Here is a 26,773-nt window from a genome sequence, read left to right on the forward strand (position 1 = left end):
GCCATAAAAGGGAATGACAGCCATTAGTGAAACCTACAGAATAATTCGATTGAATTCACATCCAGTTCTCAAGATCAACAATGGATGGAGAAGATTGCAAATGATTACTTAGGGGATCATCAGATTGAGTCCAGGAAGAGGATAGACACACATGATGCAATAGCAGTACTGAGATCATCAATTAAGAGGAAAATAGAATATTATCACAATAGATTTGGCTGTTTCCTAGATTTTAAAATGGTGTGTGAAAGGGTGAATTTGGTAGAATTATTGAAGGTACTGCACTAAGTAAGAGTAGATTGAAGGGATAGGAGACTTATCCGCAACCTATACCTGTCTCAGACAACTCAAGTGCAAGTGGTTTAAACATATATGTAAAGGATGTGGTATAAGAAGCTTAGTTAGAATTGCAAAATGAAAGTTGGTAAGGAATTCTTCAAAACAGTAAGGTACGGTTAATCAGGCAGTCAAGTGGCTACAAATATTGTTGAGTGAATTGGAAAGTCAGTGTAATAGGTACAGGATGTGAGAAAAACAAAGATTGTGTGGTTTTGGAGACAGTTAAAGGTAGAGTTAAATTGGAAAATATGAGGTAATAGACTAGAGCAGGTGGAACAGTTTAAATATCTCTCAAGTGTTCTAGACCAAAATGGTCTAATAGTGAAGGCATAAGAAGAATTGCATCACGCAAAGCCTTCATGAGGAGGGAATTAATGATGGGTACGTTGAGTAAGAATGTTTAGAAAAGGCTCATCATAACTTTAATATGGAGAAAGGTTTTGCATGGCAAAGAAACAAGTCGATTGAAGCAAGATGATGGGTATATTGGTGGCTTTTGAAAGGTGGGTATGGAGAAGGATGGAAAACGTCAAATTGATGGAAAGGAAAACAATTAATTAAGTTCAGAGAATTGAAGCTAAAATCAGAAATTAATGCACTTTGTGAATGTGGTACAGAAAAATGAGTGCATATATGGAGAAAAACTGCAAAACAGGAGAAATGTGCAGTCTAAACACAAGTGAAAACCCAGCAGGAATGACAAGAAGAAGTCTGGAAAACATAAAAATTAAAACATGACTGAAGCATACATATTCTAGCAAGATGGAGAGAACATGTGGAAAAGAATTCTAGAGGAAGTATAGTATATGTTAAAACAATTAGATCCTGAATGGTGATGTAAATGACATAATGGAATACAAATGAGTGAGACAAGAAAGGTACTCAAAGAAATGAATACAAAGAAGGCAGTTCAAAGAGATAACATCCCTGCAGAAATACTCGTTTAAAAATAGTAGAATATTAGTAATTACGTATTATGGGCTCATTTGGGGTAACTGTGAAAATAAAGATAGCTCGTTACATCAATGTTAATTACGAGCCAAAAAAATGAAAAATCTTAAGCATGTAATCTCAATATTGTGATTAACCTAAATTTAATATAAGTGGCAGTAGAGGTTCTTAACAAAGAATATATCATTCTATAAATCTATACAATAAAATGGACGGAAAAGAGGGAACGTATCTGATTAGGGTTTAAATTTAGAGAACTTATGAGGGGAAGGCGCTGCCACAGTAATAGTGAGAAGATTAGACTAAAAGAAATATTGCGTATAACTAAACAGTTTTTACTTGTTCGTCAATTTCCCCTACCAACAAACCTTATTATTACATAGGAAAGTGGTGTCAATAAGATGCATTATGATGTTAGGAAACTCTTACGAAAAGTACTGAAAGATTTGGCAAGACACAGAGAGAATTTGACATCATAAGACTGAAATAACCCGCTTCCTGTGTTGTCCTGGCCCTTCCCTCTCTCGCAGGCAATGTACTACTTAGATACGTTATTCTTATAGTCTGCCCTCGGTTTGTGGATATTGTTTAATGTCTATTCAAATGCAAACGGCTTAGTTCACTCTTGTACAATTTCTAAACATAATTATATCATTTTTGTAAATAGTATATCATCGACTAAAAGTTAATTGTTATCACAAACTCACATGTTATTCCATTTGAGGAAAATTAGGACGACAACCATCCTTATACAAACATAAAATTTACCAAATCAACATGGTTTGGTAAATTATGTTAATTGCCCGCAAACAGACATTCTGAATACTAATTTACGAATTTGCATTGTCTAATCCAGCCCAGACAACAATTAATTCATTTCTCCACCATTCGAGTAACAACAGAACAACAACGAAAATAATTATGTACCCTTTTCATACCACAATCTAATTCACACCTACTTGTCTGGAATATTTGCCTCCTGGTTACCATCACTTTAATATTTCAGTAGTTTCATCATCCCGAGGGATGAAACACTTGATTATGGTGGAAAATAAGTGATTTTTTTTAGAAAATTGTCTGTCGATACTCTCATTTTCCCTCTGGCTTCCGTGTTTTCCATCCGGGTTATTATATGATGACATTACTTTTAATACTATTACTTTAACAGGCTATTCGAAATGACACAAAGAAGATCAAGATCGCTTTGGATGAAGTGAAGAAAGTCTTCTCTTGGCAACACCGCCGTCCATATGACCACACATGACTAATCTTATTGACAACATGGCTGCGGAGATCAAACCTGCTCCCGGCTCTAATAGTGAAAAGTTTAGTTCTACTCGTAAGCCAATACTTTTGTCCAAATTAGAAGGATGTAACGACGATGTGAATGCCGCGGTCATCATTCCTGGAGAAGATGGAGTTATTAGCGTTTCTGATGACAGGTATTTTCTGATGTGATTGATGTTGACAGCAACGATCGTCTTAAAAAGATTATGTAAACAATTAAATGTTCTTATATATTGTCGTGAAATGTTATGCTACTAGCTTATTTAGTGTTTAAATAATGCATTGTGGTTAGTCATACTTGGTTTGTCAAGTAATGTTGTGTTTTTAATATGGTGTTTCAAGTGTCCGAATAGGGAATTTCAGAAACGGCAAATGTCATTAATGTTTTAAATCGTAGCATAAACACTCGTAAGAATTTTCCAAACTGAATACATGACAGATTCAACCATAGTCAGTCTGTGGAATTAGATAATGAAGTTTTCCTATTTGTACCACGTCTTAAATGGGGCGATGTGACGTTTACGAGTTGATTACTTATCTTGAGGATTGTACTCTTTGTTCGTGTATTCTTCTGCCTGAACTTTGCTTGTATCAATTAAACTGAATTTCTATTTTCCCTCGCCGCTGTTATCCATTTGGGCTATGGAACGTTTTAATAGTTTTGGAACGAATGCCGCGTCAACATATTTATGTGGAAGAATATATTCCCTTCCATTTTGTTATGTGAACATAGCAATTGAGCGTTTGATACAATATGATGGTTTAACTGGAGTTAAATTTGACGTTTTTTTACAAATATGTAAAATGCTCAGTCATATTTTTAATAACTTCTGTCGTCACTTCAATGAGAATGGCTTGTTAGCCCTAAGGACGATTGATTTTAATTACGAAAAAGAATCATTTTATTGATTCATATCGACCTTGCACCACTACCATTAAAACATTATTGAAAAAGATAATTATTTTCACGCCCTAACTATTAGCATTTTTCATAACATGTGATATCGGCCTGCAGAAATTGGGGTAACTATATTAAACCTAATAAAATTGTGCATTTTTTCATCCAAATCTTTGTTAATTCCATCTCAATATTCATATCCCTTATTATTCAACAACGTTCATATTTAATATGATAGTGAAATTTCCATTAATGCCTTTACCTAAGTGATATATGTATGCCCTCATGTAATATAGATATGTTGATTATAAAACTTATGATTTTTTAAATAGTATATACTCTGGGGGATAAGCACTGAGACAAAAACACGACAAAAAGAAGTAAACCTCTCAGTATATTTTTGGATTATTTTTGGCTGCACAGCCACCCTTTTTAGGAAGGTAGAGAGGAAATGAAGGAAGGAGTATAGGAGGGGGATGTATGAATTAAATTATGCTTGTACTTACGAGCATGTATATTTTATTATTAAATGTTCATTACAGATCGGTACGAGTATGGCTGAAGCGAGACTCAGGCCAATATTGGCCCAGCATTTGCCACTATATGGCCTCTGGTGCCACTGCAGTTTTCTTCAATCGTGATACCAGATTGCTTTTTGTAGGAATGGAAAATGGCAGCCTATCTGTAAGTGACACTTTAACTGTTTCTCCATGTAAAAGTTCTTTTTGTGTTGAAAGCCTTGACTTTTGATATTAAAATTTATGTAAGCTCTTTAAATCATAAATTCTGCAGGTCTGGAATTATATGCTTTTGTTGCCCATTATCTCTTTTTCTGTGATACTAGGTTGCATAAGTTGAGTACTCCTCAACAAAAAATGAGTACTCCTTTCCTCCGAGAAATATTTTTGGAAATGAACTGTGCAGATTTCATTATTTGTATTTATCTTCATCCATAGCCCTAAGATACTGAATGCAATTTGTGAAAGTTTAATCCAAGGGGGGCCGAGGGGAAAGGGCATATTAGTTTTACGTAACTTCATCTGTTATTTTTGTGTTGAAAATTATTACTTCTTTTGTCAGCTAAATGTAAATGAGCTTTTTTAAAGGAACTTAGCAGATACGGTTATGTCTATGTTATCTTCATCCATGACCTGTGGATATTGTTTATTGGTATTAAAAGGTTAACCCAAGTAGGACTAATATGAAAGGACATACTAGATTTTGTTAGGGTGACACAGCAGTGCATAAACCTTGGCAACGATCACATATGCTGTGAGTTGACCTTTGTCAATCGTGCAGTGTAGTCAGTCAGTTAGGAAGCTTCAGAATTTAAGAAAAAGCCAGGGCTAAATAAATTTCTTTAAACACTTTTGAAAAATCGAGAATTTAAAATGTAAACTGGGAATGTGGTCTGGCTATCTATAACTCACAATGAAATTGTTTTCCTTTTTGTTGTGAGATTGGTCCATTTGTAATATAATCCATCTTGGATTCAAGATCCTGCTAAGACCAGAACTACAATAGTACCAATTTTTGTGATAGAAGTTGCATGCTACGTGGAGAGAAAAATGATCCAAAAAAACTTATCTAATCAGATTCCTGGCCCTGGGGAGAAAAATGTTGGAAATGGATTGAATGGTCATCATAAAAATTGTGAAAAGTTTGGGAATAGTAATGTAGGAAAGGATTAGCCCCAGAAATTTTGGCCAGAGAGTAGAATAGTATTTTTCGAACAGCGGAAAGGCTTAATATAAAATCATCATCATCGGTATTTCAATCCTAGGATTGGTTTACTGCGGCTCTCCATTCTACTCTCTTTAATGTCAACTCTCTCAATCCCTGATACCTTCTCCGTTTTTCATCGTTCTTAATTTGTCCTATGTACATGTTTCTTGGTCTCCCTCCTGGAATCTTCCCTTCTATTTTTCCTTCAATTATATTCCTAATCAATCCATTGTGCCTCAATGTGCACCCAATCCATCTATTTCTTCTCTGCCCTAGAGTTTTTCATATGGTCCTGTCCTCTTCTGCTCTTCTATATACTTCCTCATTCGTTACTTTGCCTGTCCATTTAATCTTCAGCATTCTCCACCTGCACAATGTCTCAGAGGCTTCTATTCTTCGCCGGTCCACTTTTCCAATGTTCCAAGTCTCAGAGCCCTAGAGCACAATGCTCCACCTGAAAGTCTTGACGAATTGTTTCCTTGTTTCCAGCCTTTGGTTCTTTGAACGCAGTAATTGCCTCTTCCTCATGAATGCGTTCTTAGCTTGGGCTATTCTTCGCATGATGTCGGTCGAACTTCTTCCTAATGTGTGAATTCAAATGTTGTAGGACTCTTCAGGTTAATTAGTATAGTTAGTCTAAACTGAATTCATTGTATTTGTTTTATGCAGAAACTTGTTTAATATGCCTTTATCTTAATATGCTGGTAAGTAGTTTAAGTGTTTAAGGAAATGTTTAAAGTGTTTCCCATTTATTCTAATGTGTACACGAATTTAAATAAGTTTTCTGTCACGTTGCTGGAAAAGAAAGGAAATGAATGATTCCCTCATAATTTTAAGTGCCACATCATCACATTGTAGTTCATCTCTTCTTAATTCTGAAGGCTGATAGACGATAGCCCTCCACTCTTCCCTGTCCATTTCTGTTTTTCATGTCCTGATGAAATTTCCTTCTTCTATTTATTTTGCCGTTTAACAGTTTATTCTCCACATGGACATCTGTTTGCCGACGGTTTGCTCTTGGGCCGCTACTGTTATTATTTAAATTATCCTGTAACTCAATAATAGTAGTGACATAATACATGGGAAGGCCCAGAAGTACCCAGCCTGACCTAGAGATGGCGATAGTTGTTTGAAAAATATCACCGTATTAGAAATAATGCAATCTGTAAAGCATATGTTTCAAGTTTGAAGATGCCATGTTGTATAGTATTTGTTTGGCAGCCATCAATACTGAACGTTTTCAGTGAATTTGTGAAAATTGAGAAAATTGGTCATTGTTATATGATACAATATTTTTATTTGAAAGGCCTCAGCCCTACCAATATAAAAGCTGATCTGGATTCTACTCTGGGTGAGTCTGCTCCTTCGTTTACAACAGTAAAATATTGGGTAGCAGAGTTTAAACGAGGCCGTACGAGCTGTCAAGACGAGCATCGTATTGATCAACCAAATGAGTTGACAACTCCAGAAATGGTGAAGAAAATCCACAAGGTGATACTGGATGATCGTCGACAGAAAGTGCGCGATAGCAGATATAGTAGGCATTTCAAAAAGTGCAGTACAGTGCATATTAACTGAAAATTTAGACATGCGAAAGCTGTGTGCAAGATGGGTGCCACATTTGCTCACACTGGAACAAAACCAGTGTCGTTTCAATTGAGTGTTTGGCAAAGTTTCACAGCAACAAAGCAGAATTATTGCCCCGTTTCATAAGCCTTGATGAAACGTGGGTCCATTACTTCACACCCGAGACGAAAGAACAATCAAAACAATGGATTCAAAAGAGAGAACCGACTCCAAAGAAGGCAAAGACCGTTTTATCTGCAGTTTAGGTTGTGTTTTCTGGGATGCGTGAGGGATAATTTTCATTGGCTATCTTGAAAAAGGAAACACTATCAACAGCAAGTATTATGCAAACTTATTGCAACGTTTGAGCGGAGAAATCAAACAAAAGCAGCCGCATTTGGCTAAGAAGAAAGCGTTGTTTCATCAAGACATTGCACCAGCTCACAAATCCGTTATTGCAATGGCCAAAATTCATGAATTAAAGTTTTAATTGCTACCTCATGCACTGTATTCTCCAGTTATAACCCCATCGCATTATTTTCTATTCGGAAACTGGAAAAAATAACTTGGTGGTTAAAGATTTTCCAACTGTGAAGAAGCTATGTCAGCAGTTAATGGCTATTTTGGGGAGCAAGACAGTTTTTATTATAAAAAGGGTATCGAACTAATGGAACATCATTGGGGAAAGTGCATAGAGCTGATAGGAGACGTATTTTGAAAAATAAATACATTTTTTCCAAAATATTTGTGTTTTCTTTGTTGCGTCGGGTACTTCTGAGATTACCCTCTTATTCCTCCTAGGACCTTTTTTGGGCCCGGGCGATTGTGCAAGTGAATTAGTTTACCACCAGTCATAATTAGGCATCGGTTGGTCAATGTGAGGGATCCGATTGGCCTCCAGATTCCTGGGGTTTATCAGATACCCTGTGAGTGCAGTGTAGTGAAATATACTGCACAATTGCAACCTGCATGAAAGAATTTAAAAGGTATTGGGAATTGAGACAGTTCGAGAAATCAGCAATCACTGAACACAGCATTCATTAATCAGGATCACATCATCAAATGGGATGAGGTAAATATATTATGCCACTCGAATGGCTATTAGGATTGTCTGGTCAAAGAAGATATTGAGATCTGCCCCCAGAAGAATAATTTGGATAGGGATTTAGGTTTTCCATTTTGTAACACCTAGAGACCTATTCTAAAATGCATATTAAAAAGCAGGAAAAACACATGGCCAATCAGAGTACACCTAGATGACAGTTGGTCTACGGACAAATCAGAAGACACTTAATCCCAGAACAAGTATATATGTATATGGGAGTAAATCTACAAAATGACATTCAGAAGCCTTAAAAACGATGACCGATTTGATTTTTGAAACGTTGGTAGCAATGGAGACACTAATTCAGTGGAAGACCCTAGAGGATTTCACTCAAAAATACACTGGATAAGCACAAGATCTGTCATCACAGTTGTACTAGATCAAAAAACAATAGGGACTACTTATATCTTTTAAACATTTTATTGAACCTCAGAAGTGTTTGAAAACTGAAAAGTTTATTTTTTGCCTTTGGCTTTAGGAAATGGGTGACAACCAGACCTTCAATGGAAAATGTCACATCACCTTGTCAGCACTTGTTTAGTCAGGCCAGTGTCCTACAATACAAGAAAGTGACTATTTTGCGCTTTAATTTTCACTCTTTTCTGCATGGTAGTTCTTGGTTATCTCTTCATAATAATCAAGGCTAGGTAATCCTTCACAAACAAAGTATTCTGAGCAGTTTTATTGTCTTTATGTTGTTTTCCTTTCTTTGTCTTTCCAAATAATTCCATTATTTTTAAGTTTTTGCATCCAACCTATTTGTTTCTTCCCTTCTTCTGTTTTCCATTTTTCCATATGGTGATTCCAAGTGTGATTTGCTTAATCAAGGCATATGAGTACAAAATGTATTCATGGCAAGCCCACAAGAAGAAAACTGTGGGTTAAGGAAAATGGGAATATTTTGGGGATTGTTTCTCAGTGGAATAAGGGATTGGGTGAAATGTAAGTGGACTTATTGCTACAAATAGGCATGCTTATTTTTACGGAACCATTCTTTCATGCTCCTAAAGGATAAATTGACTTGAAATGTAGCTCCCGTCTATCATTGTGACTATGATTTGATAGTTAATACTATAGTATCAGCAAAAAGTAGGGTCCTGTTGGACTTATTTTTACATCCATCACACCAAGACATGGAGATCTAAGAATGAATTTGTCACCAGTGTTAAGGACCTGCTATTATTAAGACAAGAAATTGGGAGATTTTAAGCAAATATTGATGAGCATAAGTGAAGAAGCTTTCAATAATTAAGTAGATATCCAGATTTGACATGTCATTCTAAATGAGCATAGGGGAAACTTAATGAATTATAGAAACAAATTAAGAAATAATTGTTATTACTGTGTACTTGTATGTATGTATTACGGTGTACCTAAATAGTGTGATAAATAATGTAGAGAGAGTAACATATACATTCTAAAAAGACTGCTAATTCATTTGAAAAATGTATTAGGTCTGTCACATACTCCAAATAAATGTAACATTACTTATTTATAGTGCGTGACTTATTTGGTGTCGGTTTTCAATAAGATGTAATACACTCCATCGATTGTATTCATGCACTAATTATTGAGCGAATTTGAAGAAAACAGAAACAATTTTTTATTGTTTTTAAACAAAGGAGAGGTGCACATGCAAGGAGATGGTCTTGTTATTCAAATTTCTTCTAATTTGATTGGAGAATTCAAAATCCTGTCTCATGAACTCTAGGCCGGAGAAGTTATGGAATTTTGTTTGGCATGTGCCATGGGTAGCCCAGCCCAAAGGCATTTTTATGGCACTGGGCACTAGACACTAACGTTATCCCCTGGTTTTTTCTCTCTCCTCTCCAGGAGTTTTGCCTAGCCGAAGACTTCAATGGCATGAGTCATTCACGGGACTACCCAGGTGTACACATGGGACGAGTGGCAGCTTTGCTCTTTGTCCCTAAGAACCGCTGGCTCTTCAGCTGCGGGAGAGACAAGTGCTTCACAGTGCACTGCACTATCACTGGAAGGCTGCTTGGCCGGCATCAGCTACAGGCATGGTGCTTGGCACTCAAGTATCCTTTTCTTACTTCCTCCATGCTTGTGCAGTAGTGGTTGTGTATTTAATCTGATATTTGGTGATAAAATATGTCCCTTAAACCAATCTAATTCAAACTTTAGTAGTAGTTCAAAGAAGTTGTGGGAGATGCCGGAGCAGTAACTTTTAACTGAGTCCTCCAGTAATGCGGGTTCAAATCCCAGTAAAGTTGAATGATTTTTATATTTTGAAATTCTTGCATTGTATTGAGGAGTAGTAGTATTTGGGATATTAAGTAGTCTCATTGAGGGAAGTGAAAAAACTATTTCTAACTTCAATTTGCAAGAAATTGCAGGGAGGAAGCATTAAGTATTGCTCTACATCAGTCATTAGTTGACTGTTACCCTTATTAATACTGGGGTGCCAGTGATTTGGGAAAATTTATAAACCAGGAAAAAGTCCGGGATTTGTTAAACTTCTTCAAAACATTCAGGAAACAATTGGGAAGAGGGCCAATGTTTTTTGGAAAAAAGTAAGCTGTAATTAAACTGAAGGTCAATTTAATAGGTGGCGATAGAGTTCACCTAATATTAAGCTTGATGGCATATGAAATTCGCCCATCAGGGGGAGGGGGGGCCAGTTCCTTGCTCTGTATTTTTTCAATGTTTTTAAACATCTGGGATTTTATATCTGAATCAGGAATATGACATCAAAATCAGGATTTTCAAAAAAATTGTTGATTTTAATTTTAGGATAAGTCTGTGTTTCCTGTAGGCCTATTAACTGTTAGATACTGTTGCAAATCAAAATTATAATCTGATAGGTTTCATTCGGACAACAGTCTCTTACCAATCGAGGATGGATGGGTCCTGTAAAAAGGAAAATGCCTATTTAGACCCCAAAGAATCTAGAGTAAAATCAGGGAAAGGAACAACGGATATCATGTTTTAAACGAATGAAAGTCAGATGAAATTGTCATGCAGTGTGACATTGTCTCTTCTTATTGTGTGATGCTTAAGATTTCCTTGTATGTGCATCCCTCTTTTGTGTTGAGCAATATTTTGCTGTTTTATATGTTTTTGTGCAGGTTAATGCCTTAACGAATTCCAACATGTACGACGTTGAGTCCCGTCATGTGTTTGTGGGTGACTACTCAGGGCAGATAGCAATGCTCAAGGTGGACCCTCCCCTCGACTCAGTGAGCAACTGTGCCATAACGCTCGTCACAACCCTCAAGGGCCACACAGGCAGTGTGCGGTGCTTGGCCTGGGATGCTGGAGAGCGCCTCCTCTTTTCGGGATCCTTTGACCACTCTGTGATCGTCTGGGACATTGGTGGACGAAAGGGCACGGCCTATGAGCTCCAGGGCCACCAGTAAGTTCAGTTTCTTCTCATATCATTTACTTCAGTGCCTCACCACCCATGCCATTATTCAAGTGGCTGAAAATGTGCAGGCGTGAAACGTATTTTTTTTTTAATAACTTCAGAGGCTTTCCTAAATTGGTAACCACTTGTGTACTTTGCAATAGAAATAGATTTGGTTTTAATTGTTAAGAAAGTAAAACCCAAAGCCGTACACTTAAGGGCACTTATAGGTGGAATATAGAAGGGGGTGGGAAAGTTATTGTTTGGCGGGAAGCCAGAGGCCAGTGACCCGTCACTCAAACAAATGAAATTTAAAATAAATAGTTCTACCAATTACTCCCTTGATCAGGTATTTGCACACCAAATTGACCTTCACAAGTCGCAACCACACACACACGCAGGGTTTACGGGGCGGGGAGCCCGACGCCAGTGACCCGTCACTCAGACAAATGAAAAAATAAAATAAATAGTTCAGACAATTACTCCCTTGATCAGGTATTTGCACCACAAATTGACCTTCACAAGTCGCAACCACACACACACGCAGGGTTTACGGGGCGGGAAGCCCGACGCCAGTGACCCGTCACTCAGACAAATGAAAAAATAAATTAAAATTATATAACACTTACTCCCTCGCTCAGGTATTTGCAAACAAATTGACCTTCGCAAGTCACAAACACTCACACACACAGGGTTTACGGGGTTGGAAACCCGGCGCCAGTGACCCGTCACTCAAACTCGGACGACACAAAAGTACAGTGCTGGAGGGGAAAGTGCCGAAAAACCTGACACCAGGTGTTTCGCCTGCTAAGCAGGCCTCTTCAGAGAAGAATGATTAGTCGGAGCCAAAATATGTAAGTAACAGTTAAGTAGGGGAGGGGGGGCCTGGTAACGGACGGGGGAAGGTTATGGGGGGGGGAAGGAGGGGAAGCACGGGTGGGTGGGCGAGGGGCCAACAGGAGAAGGTACAATTCTTGGGAAATTTGAAGGTCGAAGGGGGGGGGGGTGGTCGTTTGACCGTTGGGGAAGGGACGGTCATGATTCCGGAAGGGAGATTGAAAACAAGGATGACGATATTGGGCCTTTGTCACTGTTCATGAGTTTTTCTTTTGTTTTGTTAATGTACAGACTTTCGTAATGGTCGAGTAGGTGATTAGGCACATGTTTCAATAGCTGTAGGTCTTCAATTGTGATGTTGTGTGAGTTTTCGTGTATGTGTTGGGCGACGGATGATTTGTTGAAATTTCCCAGTCTGTAACATGCAGCGTGTTCTTTAAAGCGTGTGCGAATATTTCTGCGAGTTTGCCCGATGTAAGAAAGGTCACAATGTGGGCAGGAGATTTTGTAAATTCCAGATTTGTCTAGGGTATCAATAGGATCTTTTGGATTAACAAATAGGTGTTTCAGTTTAGTTTGACTAACAAATGTGGGTGTGTAATTGATTTTTTTGAAGATAGAAGGAAGACCTTTTGTTAGTTGTGGGTGGTGAGGTAGTTTGACAAATTTCTTGTCACCTGGTGTATACAGTGTGGTGTTATTTTGGAGATGTCTTTTGTTCCTGTGTTTTTTTAAGATGTTATCAATGAGCTTTTCTGAGTAGCCGTTCACCACAGCCGTGTGTTTTATGTGTTTTAATTCTGTTATGAAATCCGCTTTGGACAAAGGTACATTGAGGAGCCTATGTACTAGGGAGTGGTAGGCAGCGAATTTGTGTGTTTTGTGATCGAAAGAAGATTCGTGTATGTAATTGTTGGTGTGGGTTGGTTTCCTGTAGATGTTGAATGAGAGGTGGTTGGAGGGGGTTCTGGATATCTTAAGATCAAGAAAGGGGAGGGACCGATCTATTTCAGATTCGACCGTGAACTTGATTGAGGGGTATTGGCTGTTAAGTTGGTTTTGAAATGCTTCTAAAGAGCATGAGTTGGTATCAAAGACTGCAAATATGTCATCCACATATCTAAACCAAACTTTTGGGAAGTAGGTAAATTTTCTTTGACATTGCTCTTCAAAGCGGGACATGAACAGGTTTGCTAGAAATGGAGAAAGGGAATTTCCCATCGTGGTGCCGAAGTCTTGTTGGTAAAAGGAATTGTTGAAGGAGAAATAGTTGTTACTCATAACAAGGTTGGTCAGGAGGATGTATTCTCTAATTTCTACCGGGGAAATGTTCTTAGACTGGAGCCACTCCGCCACAAATGTTATGGTGTCCGGGATTGGAACACTTGGAAAGAGTGACTCTACATCAAAGGACACAAGAATCTCATGGTCCGTAAGAGTGATGTTTTTGATTTTTTCAATGAAATCGATGGAATTTCTGATATTGGATGAACTTTGAAACCCAATCTTGGAGAATTCACCCGTAAGCCACTTGGATATTTCGTAGGTGGGGGAATTGATGGCGGACACAATGGGGCGCATAGGGCAATCTGTTTTATGTATTTTTGGGAGTCCGTATAGGCGTGGGAGGTGTGGGTTCGAAACATTAAGTCTGAATTTAAGTTTTTTATCGATTAGGTGCTTGCAATTAGTTAATGCAGACTTATAGCTTAGGATCATTTTGTTGAGGGGGTTTTTTAAGATTTTGGTGTAGGGACCATTGTCAATAAGAGATTGCATTTTTTGGAAATAGGTGTCTTTGTCTAGAATAACACAGGAATTCCCTTTGTCAGATTTTAAGTAAAAGCAGTTTTTGTTACGAAGTGAGCGGATAAGGGGAAAGAGGTTTCTCGGAGGTTGTACACTCTTGTTGGGGACTTGCGTAAGGTTTTTCCTAATTTGGTTCCCACAGCAAGTCCGGATTTGATTCTTGGTTCCCATATCAAGGTATTTAATGGCAGATTCTATGTGTGCAATGAGATCATTCAAGGGTGGTTTTGGGGGTTTAACACTGAAATTCAGGCCTCGGTTTAGTAAAAGTAACTCCTCACGGGAGAAGCTGGTCTCGGAAAGATTAACTACAAAAGGGAATTGATCCGCCTTGGCAACATGAGGATGGGTGCTTTCGTCCTTGAGGGAGGAGAATTTCTTGGAAAGTGAGAATTGTTTTTGCCGTAGCTTATGGATGCTGACTGAATGGACTTTCCTATCATATTCTAACCACTCGGTAAATTCAATTGAATCCAGACCTGCCGTTAACTTAAGATGAATACTGTAGGCTTCAATTTCAAGTTTTGATCTTTTTGCGTAAAGGAATTGGATTTCAGACTTCAAAATACGGTTTTTTATCATGGAATCATAGCGGGAAAATTGGTTTTTTCCGAAGGTGGTCGAGGAGATGAATCGGGGGAGAATTCCGTTACTTTGGCAGTTTTTGAGAAAGTTAATGTCCGCACCGATTTTAAGGATGTTGGTCTTAAGCCGGTGATATCGGTTACGTTCGGTTGACTTGGAGGCCATCATTAATAAATAGATAAAGAACGTACTACGGCCGAGTGCATGGAAAGAAAGTAAAACCCAAAGCCGTACACTTAAGGGCACTTATAGGTGGAATATAGAAGGGGGTGGGAAAGTTATTGTTTGGCGGGAAGCCAGAGGCCAGTGACCCGTCACTCAAACAAATGAAATTTAAAATAAATAGTTCTACCAATTACTCCCTTGATCAGGTATTTGCACACCAAATTGACCTTCACAAGTCGCAACCACACACACACGCAGGGTTTACGGGGCGGGGAGCCCGACGCCAGTGACCCGTCACTCAGACAAATGAAAAAATAAAATAAATAGTTCAGACAATTACTCCCTTGATCAGGTATTTGCACCACAAATTGACCTTCACAAGTCGCAACCACACACACACGCAGGGTTTACGGGGCGGGAAGCCCGACGCCAGTGACCCGTCACTCAGACAAATGAAAAAATAAATTAAAATTATATAACACTTACTCCCTCGCTCAGGTATTTGCAAACAAATTGACCTTCGCAAGTCACAAACACTCACACACACAGGGTGACAGACTGGGAAATTTCAACAAATCATCCGTCGCCCAACACATACACGAAAACTCACACAACATCACAATTGAAGACCTACAGCTATTGAAACATGTGCCTAATCACCTACTCGACCATTACGAAAGTCTGTACATTAACAAAACAAAAGAAAAACTCATGAACAGTGACAAAGGCCCAATATCGTCATCCTTGTTTTCAATCTCCCTTCCGGAATCATGACCGTCCCTTCCCCAACGGTCAAACGACCACCCCCCCCCCCCCTTCGACCTTCAAATTTCCCAAGAATTGTACCTTCTCCTGTTGGCCCCTCGCCCACCCACCCGTGCTTCCCCTCCTTCCCCCCCCCCATAACCTTCCCCCGTCCGTTACCAGGCCCCCCCTCCCCTACTTAACTGTTACTTACATATTTTGGCTCCGACTAATCATTCTTCTCTGAAGAGGCCTGCTTAGCAGGCGAAACACCTGGTGTCAGGTTTTTCGGCACTTTCCCCTCCAGCACTGTACTTTTGTGTCGTCCGAGTTTGAGTGACGGGTCACTGGCGCCGGGTTTCCAACCCCGTAAACCCTGTGTGTGTGAGTGTTTGTGACTTGCGAAGGTCAATTTGTTTGCAAATACCTGAGCGAGGGAGTAAGTGTTATATAATTTTAATTTATTTTTTCATTTGTCTGAGTGACGGGTCACTGGCGTCGGGCTTCCCGCCCCGTAAACCCTGCGTGTGTGTGTGGTTGCGACTTGTGAAGGTCAATTTGTGGTGCAAATACCTGATCAAGGGAGTAATTGTCTGAACTATTTATTTTATTTTTTCATTTGTCTGAGTGACGGGTCACTGGCGTCGGGCTCCCCGCCCCGTAAACCCTGCGTGTGTGTGTGGTTGCGACTTGTGAAGGTCAATTTGGTGTGCAAATACCTGATCAAGGGAGTAATTGGTAGAACTATTTATTTTAAATTTCATTTGTTTGAGTGACGGGTCACTGGCCTCTGGCTTCCCGCCAAACAATAACTTTCCCACCCCCTTCTATATTCCACCTATAAGTGCCCTTAAGTGTACGGCTTTGGGTTTTACTTTCTTTCCATGCACTCGGCCGTAGTACGTTCTTTATCTATTTATTTAATTGTTAAGTTTAATCGCAGTAGTTTTGTCAAAAATGCAGAAAATGTTCATTCCAAAAATTCCTCTGCAGTCAATATTTACCTGCAATCGTCTCCCCGTATTGACTTTAGGCATCATTGATATACCACCCTATTACATTGTTTAAAAATTTTCATTGATCTACAAGAGGGGTGTCAGGGTGCCTTCTGTGATCCTCTTTAGGAATAGTCACGTGTAAGTGACAGCCAATACATAAATTGTTAATGGAATTTGGCTTGTGTAATCCCATTCCTAGAAAATGTACTCTTATTAATAAGTAAATAATTTGTGGAAAAGCATTCTATAATTAGTATGCTCTATTTATCATTCTAAAATTGAGGATAGAAAACCCAACTATGATATTTTTCATACATTTAGGAGTATTTTCCTTCCTATATCATTACAGTCCACAATCCCTTCTTCCTCCAATGTTTTGTGTGGGTCTTTTTAGTAGCCGGTAGTTTATCAATGTAGTTATCAGAAACTGTCCTGTTTTTACAATGATGATACAGGGGTCTCATTTAGCATGTTTTTGATTGGACTGTATTTTGAAGGGATCAGTATTCTAATCATGCATGCTAACCAATTGTGACATGCAATCCAGGTTTTTCTTGGTTTTTAAAGCATTTGCCTCTTGAAAAATCAGTGGTGAATGTATCATATTTGTTGGTATCATTGTTCTGCAGAATGGGTTTACAGTTCAAAGATCATCATGCAAAGCATTGTTTTCTCCTCCACAGCAAGGTGGTGGCATCACTCTGCTATGCATCAGCTGCCAAGCAGTTAATCTCAGGTGGCGAGGACTCAACCCTGTTCTTCTGGAACATGGCCGTTAAAAGGAAAGAGGTTTGTGTCCCCTCATCTAATGAAGACCCATTATTTTAAGAGCACCGTTAGCTCCTCCTCCATGACAGCATGGTGGTGCTTCATAGAAATTTTTGAGCTAGAAGTTCCACTGTCTCAGTTGCACCAATTAGCCCCATATCATTCGATTCCATATCCTACTGGGCCATTTATAGTGAAAACAAAGCAAAATAACAACTTTCTTTGGCTTCTTACTTCACCAACATTATTTGTGGGGGCAAGTACAAGGTCTGTTCAAAAACTAATGAGACTGCTTGAGTAAATACTTGATTTTGTTAGTCACACTTTCATCTTGCTTATCCCCTTCAAAATATAGCCTTGGCTGGAATGCTTCTTTCGGGATAACCTTGAAGTCTCTGGTTTAATTTTGTCAGATGTCTTCAATAGTTTCAAATCCGCATCCTTTCAAGGTGAATTTCAGCATAGGAAATAGGAAAAAGTCCACTGGAGCAAGATCCAGAGAGTATGCAGTATGCATGAAGAGATCTGTAGGTTGGCTGGGGGATCATAGGTGTGCTTTTTTGGCAAAAAAAACCCTGTAACAATCAATGGCGTGTACGCTGTTGAATTAATCGTGATGAAAGCACCTAGACTTCTTTTTCCACAATTGTGGTAACTTCCGCCCAAAATTTCTTTCAAAATGGTGAAACACGTTCCAAAACTTAATGTTTACTTCAATGGCAATCTCTCTGACAGTTAACCTACGATTTGCTCATGCTAAATTATTCACACTGTTGTCATTGGCATCATTTATGTCGATGTTAATCCACTTCTTGGTTCTTCATCAGTCAACGTCCGTCCAGACTGGAAGCGGTTGTACCAACGAATAAACTGTGCCTGACTCATAGATTCATTGCAAAATGCCCCTTCATAATTGCATAAGTTTCAGTTGCACTTTTCCCCAGGTTAAAACAAAATTCAACTCATACGCGCTGTTTCTCTAACACCTTCATTCTCACCAACACAAGAATTTGTACAGCAAGCATGTGCAAGCTCAGACAAGAATTGCTGTTGTGCAGAGACAAGTCAAGATAGGGCCACGAGTAAGGTGGTTTTTTACTTCTCACAGATGCAGCTAGAAGGCTGCACCTCTTTGATTTTGATCTGTCAATCAGTTCGCATGTAGAAAGACCAGTCTCATCTTTTTTGTACTGACCTTGTAGATCCCGTGATAGGAAGTTTTCTCTCAAATAGCAGTGATTATTTTTGGATAGTAGTGTTATCCTTTGCTTAATATGTGCCCGCCATCTCAGATGAGTACTTAACAATGCTCTTACCCTCCTACCCATGCATATATTCAGACACCCGAGTGGCAGGAGAGTGATGTGTGTCAGGGTTGTGGTCTGCCCTTCTTCTGGAACTTCAAGGCCGTCCTGGAGGGTGGCGTCGGGAGGATGGGATTGCGCCGACAGCATCACTGCAGGTGTGTCTCTCTTACTTCTCTCCACCCCATGTTTACTTCTGGTAATTTATCTGTGCCTGGTTAAGCATCTATTTGTCACGTCTTATATACTGGGTGCGGCGCTTAAATCCGTACAAATTTCAATTTGAATTTATTGCCGTATTTTAGTTCCACTGGAGGTCACAATTGGCGTTCTCCAAAGCTATAGGCATCTAGTAAACAGTCATAACCTCAAAATGGCTCAGATGTTACGTACAAGGGCTGAGTACAATCAAAGAGCCGCTATTATCTTTAGTGTCCATGCTGGGCGTTCACCCAGTGAAATAGTTCAATTCTTCGGGTACCCCAGATCAACTGTTTATGATATTGTGGCTAAGTATAATGCTTCGGAGAAGTCTGGGGAAGATTATGCTAACCCGGCGAGGAAATATCATTCAAGGAAACGCATTCTTGTCCGGATTTAAGCGCCCCACCCTGTATAGTGGTGCCAGATTAAAATATCATAGTGAACTAAATTTCAAAGCTCTGTTCTTACGGGAGATATAGCTAAGCACAGTCAAATCCCTCATATCCAGTCATGTTTTAAAGCAGCTGCTTCTTTATATGGTCTCGGTTCTTCCAAAAGGTGAATCATACAAAAATTACGTGTGTTTGGGTTTCATTCAAGACATAAAGATATAATGATTTATATATTTTCAATTAACATTCAATTATTGCCTTCCTTTTTATTCTAATAATTAAGATTACCCAACAAAAATATTTTTTATTCACTTAATAGCTGTGAGAAACTAAAGCAAGTGGGAACAGTATACCTATCTCGGAAGTGTTTCGGACCAAAATGGTTCAAGTAGTAGGGACATAAAGAAAAGAATTGCATTTGGCAACGGAACTTTCACAAGGAGGAGGGCATTGATCACAGGGATTTATAAAAAGAATGCTTAGAAATGGTTTGTTAAAACTGTGATATGGAGCTTGGTTTTGTACGACAAGGAAAAATTGTCATTGAAGCAATATGGTAGGCATACATTGGAAGCTTTTGAAATGTGGGTGTGGAGGATGGAAGAGGTGAAATGGGCAGGAAAGAAAACAAACAACGGAGTGATAGGTATGGTGGGTTGGTATTTGTTGGGAAAAATCCAAAGGAAGAAGAAAAGATGGATGCATTCTGAATGGCTATGATTATTGAACACTCCGGGAAGAAAATTAGGCAAATGAGGAAGGTGCAGAAATTAGATAGGGATGTTGGATGGTGTGAAGTTAGGAGGGAAGTTAGCAGAATTGAAGGGGGACTTATTTTAATGTTGGGTGTCAGGTTGTTTTGTTTGGAGAGGCAAGGGAATTATTGTTGTACTGTAGTGTAATGTGTGTCCATCGAAAACCTAACTTAAATGGTAAAATGTCAAATATTAATAATAAATTTTAAATAATATTTTGAATTTGTTTTCTGAATAACAGCCATTCATTTATCCAGCCAGAGGTTAAGACCTGCAGTGGCCAGATGAAGGAATTTACTATATAATGAAAATAATTTCAATGTTTGAGAATTTCTAAATTATTATATGTATTTTAGTAAGTCTTTTATGGTGATTAATATTTAAGTTGTGGTTCTATGGGCACCCACATATGACACACCCACACGTTGGTGGTCGTCATGACTTCTTTTGCCCTAATGCTTATCAAGAGGAGTTGTCATAGCATTCCAAGAAACTTAGTAACAGCAGTAGCTATTAACGAAGTGATCGACTAATATGCATTTCAATGCAACAATTTCGGAGTGTAAAAATTATTCGCCTTGACCAGGATCCCGGTCAAGGCAAATGATTTTTACACTCTGAAATTGTTGCATTGTCATGAAATACCAATAGTAGATTGATGTAGCATAAATGATAGCACTTTCCGGCTTCTATGCCCCCTCGTTTAAGTGCCTTTAGTGTATACAATGATGTGCATATAAAATAAATTGGTGACCATGAAGCCAATATATTGCACCGCTCCACTCAATTGATATCAAGAGTGTTAAGTGCTGTTCCACATCTGTGTGAAATCTGACCAAGAATACATATATATTACAAATGCATTGTATTTGGTACCCTGCTAGCCACCGCTAGGGTATGTGGCTGGGGGTGATTCAACGCCAGGTATACATGCATCAAAAATTAATATTTTCTTAATTATTAGTCTCCAATAAATATGTAAAATAATTCGAATTATAGTGATAATGTAAACTACAGATACATTCACTGTTGTATCCAAGTGTGAAATACTTCTTTGCACATAAAAGACGAGCTGCTAATAACAAGGACAACAAACTAAGGATAGATGAAATAATCGCACTATACGAGGCTACTTAGAATGAATAAATAAGTCTTTATCTGTCCATTCTGCCATTATAAGATATTTAGGAAGAACTTCAGGTATCCTTCATGTTTGGAGTTTAAAGCTTGGATCATAAATTCCACCTGTTCCTTCTGTATTATCTTCCAAACATCATTAAAATTCCCCTTGTTAAATAAGTATACTTTATGCTTTTCTTCTCTCTCATGAGCGTCCTGTGCATTTTACATATATCTGAATGATTGTTCATATCCTCAGTTGATGTGACAATTTGAGATAACATTCCTCCTCCTCGGCATATCCAGTTATAAATTTCTGGTGGACATGCTTTTTAGGTCTCTTTAATTTTCTGTAGGAGCTAAACAATTGCAATTTGCCAGTTAAGACCATGGCACAGTCATGGCCTGAAGTTGATTTCTATTAATTCTGTTCATCCATGGGAGAAGTTTCTTAAAATGATCCATATTCTTGAAGGAAGCAGCTCTGGTACATCCTCTTGATTTCTTGTCTACTATTTTTCCTTTGCATATGTTTTTTATGCATTGATTATGCCTTAGTACATGTCCAATTAGCTTTGTCCTTCTTTGTCATATTGTTCTTAATAGTGATATGTTTTTTTCACTTATTCTGAACACTTCTTCGTTACTTTTTCTTTTTACATTGGTTGTTTCCGTCTGTTCCTCCAATTTCCATTGCCTCCAGTCTCCATTCCACTTTCCTCATTGTTCATGTCTCACATCCATCTAACTATAAACTGCAAGCAAATGTTTCGATGAACTTTTTACTAGTCTCTCTGCTTAATATACTTATTAACAAATAAGTTTTTCTTGGTTTGAAATGTTTTTTTGCCAAAACTATTCTTCTCTTGATCTTGGTCTCACTTGTATTTTTGTCGTTGATTGTACTTTCTTTGGTCACAAAAATTTTCAACCTGATCAAAGTTAGTATTGTGTATTTGTATTTCAATTTTGACATTTCCTTTTCTCTTTTCTTTCATCATTTTTCGGTCTTCTTCTTGTTGATTTTCAATTTGAACTCTTTTAGGTTTTGAAATAAAGAATATGATTAAAATTTGGATTAACAATTTTTTAAATTGTTAGAAACTTTCAGTTAGGGGACTGCTATGAGGTTCAAATTAAGTGTTTTGGAAATCGTGAGTTTCAGGTTTCTGAACGCACTGGTGACTGTTTCTTTCTCTTTCTCTTGGAAAAGGCGCTGTGGGCGGGCGCTGTGTGATGCTTGCTCACCCGGTCGTGCCCCTGTCCCCGAGATGGGCTTCCAATTCGAAGTGCGCCTGTGCAAGCCGTGCCATGGAGAAGTTATATCGCCCCCATCCGGCAGCGGAGGTCAGGCAGATCAGCAGACCAACGGGGAACAGTGAGTACAAAACAACTCTCCCCACCCCCATTCCTCATTGATGAGCTGCTCGGTTTGAGGTTACTGCGGAGCGGAAGAGACAAATGACCTCTCCCCTCAATTTCGGAGTGATCCCAAAATTTCCGTGACATCTCTATTATTTTGTATTATCATAATTTCAGAATAAAATTCTTAATTCCTGGCTTGACTTTGTGGAATTATTCCGTTATGAAAAGAAAAAATGCAGCTTTGTTAATTCCACTTAATGTTTTAATCTGAAGATCTGGGTTTCAATAGTATCAAAATTAGGTCAGAAAAACAAACATTAAGTAGAATTAACAAAGCTGCGTATTTTTATTTCCATATTCCATAATTTCCATAAGCTCTGAATCTTTCTTATGGACTCTTCAATTTTTTCACAAAGCATGGCTGTCATTGTTCAGCATGACACTCAATTGGTTGTCTCACTGAGTTGAGATGTCTTTTCAGCCTCCTCACTAAGGCATAGTGTGGACTTTTCATCTGGCTCCTAATTACATGGTTGGATGACCCTACTAGGAGTGATATAATTCACCTACCGGAAGAGCGCTAGGGTTCAACAAAGCCCTTCTTCCAAGTCAAGATCATAGTCGAAAGTCCATGCAAGAGCATCATATCTGTATAATAAAAAATATAGGAATAATAGTTATCATGTCATAGGTAATGGTACCATTCTTCAAACTGTATAACTAATATGAATTATTGTGATTTTTCTTTCACTGGGTGCCTGTATTTGTCATTAAATAAGTAATTAGTTCTGATTTGGGAAAAAAGGGCCTGAGATGGTTGTCAGTTATAGAATTGTGCCAGTCATGAAGTATGTTGCTGCTATTATAATAGTAGCAACTCACTTCATAAATAGCTACTCTTCCCTGAATTGTATGTTGTCCCATTTTGTCAGTTATTAATCAGATAAGCATTGGCTTAAATGGAAACATTTCCAGACTTGATTTCTTAATAATACATTTGTAAAAGTGTGTTTGATATTTAATTCATTCAAAAAATATGCATTTCACGTTCCTTTTAACAATTTTAGGTAATCGTCCAAATGATAGTGATCCGAAATAATGCACACTTAAGTTAAAATTTTTATTTTTTTAAACAAGTCTTTGGCATTTGTAATAGGCAATGGATTAAGTTATTTAGTTAAGTTATAAGACTAAGAATGCAGTAACAACCTGACTTGAATGCTTTGTCAATTCCCGTTAATGATTTGAAATTCATTTTTAATTAGAAAATTAGTCATAAAGATTTGGCATATAATCATTGGTGCTGTATGGGATCAGTTTGATATGTTTTGTCATTGTCTTGTTAGTCAACTGCCTTGGCATTGTTCCACTATCATTTGCCTTTTCTGTCCCAGATCTTTTCATCCCGGGGGGTCCTCGTCTGTGGTGCGGTGGCCATCGCAGCAGCAAACTACAATGGCAGTCTCCCACGATAGCCACCACTCGATTGTGTGCATGGACCTAGATGAGGCGAGGGGGCGCCTACTCACCGTTGGGCACGACAGACTCCTCAAGCTATGGGATGTTTCTTCCATCCTTGCCCACTGAAGGGGGCAATGCTGCTGCATACTGGGCTGTTCTCTCCGCCCCTCTGCAGCCTCTTTAAAAGTATGGGAGTGGCAACGAAGCAGTTGGGGGGGGGAGCTGTCAATTGGTGCCTACCGGTGCACCCTGTAACCGAACGGCCCTTCTGTCTGCACTGCATTCCATTGGGAGCAGGAGGAGGGAATGAATGATTGCCGGGACCATTTGTCTATGTCGTGTCGTCAATATTTAAACAAAAGAAGCCAAGGTGCAGGAATTGTGGTTTGGTTGAGAAAGAAAGAGAGATACGACAATAATTATAACTACTCCCACTTTTTTTTTCTTCCCCCCCCCCCTTACCCCTTCTCTGTTGCAGCAAAAAACCTCTATTTAGCAAAGTCACATTAAGGGGGTAACTTCTCTGTAATATAATTGTCTGTATAGCTAACCAATGTGAACTCTATGATAAAACAAACACTAGTCGCAGCCAAAAATGATTGTTACAATGTTATATTTTTTAACAATTTATCCAACACATTGTGAGTATCATTGAATTTTGAGCTCGCGAGCGGGTTTGAAATGGTTTTTCTTTACATGATTAAAAGAAATAAGTAGTTTGACTCGATTAAAACCTGCCAAATAAAGAGGAGGTTGGTGCAAGAGTGGCAAGAATGTCCATTTGGCTGCACTTCAATAGAGGTTTTTTTGCTGAATTCCCTTCCCTCTGGCTCGTATGCCAGAAATATGTACATAACTATGTATATTACGATTGCAATGATAAAAAGTTTGCTAGAGGGTACCTCTGGAATTTGCAGAAAAAAATTGGAGCATGGTTGATTGTGATGAATACATGTTGAAATTTTGCTGCTGTTCGAATAATATCATCAGTCAATATTCACTTTAAAGTCTTTGTCCTCATTAAAATGAGCCATTTGAACCTCAAACGATATATGACTTTGGAGTATATATGTATATAAATATATGAATGATATGGTATAAAGACATTGTGAGCAAATATTGGTATTTGTTGTTCATTTTTGGCAACTTTTTTGATAGAGACTATTTTATTTCAATGTTGAATATACGTTCTCTTTGTTGTTCCCTGTTTGAAGTAGTTTGAAGTGGAATTTCCAAAACTGTGCTCATATTGCATTAAGATGAATCTACCCTTGTATTCCATTATGAAAATGGATTTGTTTAGCCGTATCCTTTCCTGCTTCACATGTAAAATTTGTTGGCTATTCATTGTTATATGGTGAATTACAATGTTTATGAGTTTATGAAAAAAATGGAGAAATAAACATGGAAGTTGCAAGAACTCCCAATCACTTTCACTTTTCTTTTGATCATTTACACATCCTTTCAATTACCTTACCACCCAAACTGCAAGATGTACTTTTTTACTCAAAAAAGTACTCTAATATCAACTTGCTTCCTATAGGCTGAGGGCATATGGGTATGACTATGTCCTATAAGTTGCAAACTGATATGCTGAAAAAAAAACTATTTTTCCCTCATCACAGAAAGAAAATTAGGTTAGAAAAGTTGTCTTTGGTATAAATTTCAATAATAACACTTTTGAGCCAGTTGTAAGCCAAAGAGCTTTAATATTTTCTTGTGTGTACTTCTTAAACAATTTCCAAATAAATTATAAATGTACATGTACTATGTAGGGCATTTAGTTTCATCTCACATATGATGCTAATGGGAAAATTCTATGCATTGGACTAATAGGGTTGTCACCCATCTGCTCAAACATTGTATTTTTCATGGTATACTCAAGAGTCAACAGGCATTTAACCTTAAGTAGTATTACAGTGTCATTCAATGCGTATGTATGTTCCTATCTATTTAGTTTGAATACTTGCTTTTACACGCAGCAACTAAGTGTTGCTTAAACAGTTGAAATTAGAGTAACAGAAGGGGATCAAAGGTTGTCATCCAGTGTCGCATTTAAACTTGAAGTCTTTAATTTACACTTAAGAACATATGTACATTTTGTTCTTAGGAAGCTCAGCAACTCAGTATAATGAAATTAAAATGTTCATCCTAGGTGGCAGGGTTTCATTTCTCTATGTAATGTCCTTGATGAGCTCCATTAAAATTTTATAAGGGCACTTTTCATGCAAAACATATGCTGTACCAACATCCAATCAATCATCAATGATTATATTTTAAATATTGGGAATCAGATTTGTAACAATCATAGGCAGTACCTTTTGGTTACCATCATTAACATAGTATTATGCAGGGATATACCTGTACGTAAAATGATGATCATTATCGTTAGCATACTGGTTAATTCAGGTTTTTGACGGTGACAATCTACACAATGGAGCAGCACAATGCTTACCTCTCCAACAAAACACAACCTGATGCCCAATACTACATTAAGTCCCTCTTCAATTCGACATACTTCCTTCCTCTCTATTCCGTCCAACATGCCTATCATATTTCTGCCCCTTCCTTGTTCTCCCCTCTTTCAGTCTTCAACATCCTGTAACCAATCTTAAGTATTCTGCATCCATCATTCCTGCCTTCTTTGGATTTCTCCAGTAATCCCCTCTCCTCCCCCACCATGCCTACCACTTCCTGCTTCTTTTCCTTTCTGTCCATTTCACCCTATCCCTTCTTCTCCACACTCATGTTTCTAAAGCCTCCAATCTATGCCTAACATCTTGCTTCGATGACCATGGTTATACTCCATACAGTTTTAACAAGCTTTTTCTTAACATTCTTAATCGAAGTCCCTGTCATCAATGTCATACTTTTGGAGGCTTCTTTGCCCAATGAAATTCTTCTTGTTTCCCCACTACTTTGACCATTTTGGTCTAGAACACTCCCAAGATTAGCAAATTGTTCCACCTGCTGGGCAATATTCCAGGTCCAATGTATTATATGAATACCTACATTTTTCTTGACCA

General features: G+C 38.3%; 1 protein-coding gene across 1 annotated transcript; it reads left to right on the plus strand.

Annotated features, from left to right (window-relative positions):
• The first annotated feature begins 1,811 nt into the window (after window positions 1–1,811).
• Window positions 1,812–25,183, plus strand: Wdfy2 (WD repeat and FYVE domain containing 2). Its single transcript, XM_071591497.1, has 9 exons — window positions 1,812–1,863; window positions 2,459–2,732; window positions 4,018–4,159; window positions 9,705–9,913; window positions 10,990–11,250; window positions 17,063–17,168; window positions 18,488–18,609; window positions 22,135–22,299; window positions 23,681–25,183. The coding sequence occupies exons 2-9, from the start codon at window positions 2,551–2,553 to the stop codon at window positions 23,871–23,873; spliced, it is 1,380 nt and encodes a 459-aa protein (XP_071447598.1). The 5' UTR covers window positions 1,812–1,863; window positions 2,459–2,550; the 3' UTR covers window positions 23,874–25,183.
• Window positions 25,184–26,773: the final 1,590 nt, after the last annotated feature.

The sequence above is a fragment of the Hetaerina americana genome, unplaced genomic scaffold (genome assembly GCF_022747635.1).
Source record: "Hetaerina americana unplaced genomic scaffold, ioHetAmer1.1.p SCAF_48, whole genome shotgun sequence".
NCBI classification, from domain to species: Eukaryota; Metazoa; Arthropoda; class Insecta; order Odonata; family Calopterygidae; genus Hetaerina; species Hetaerina americana.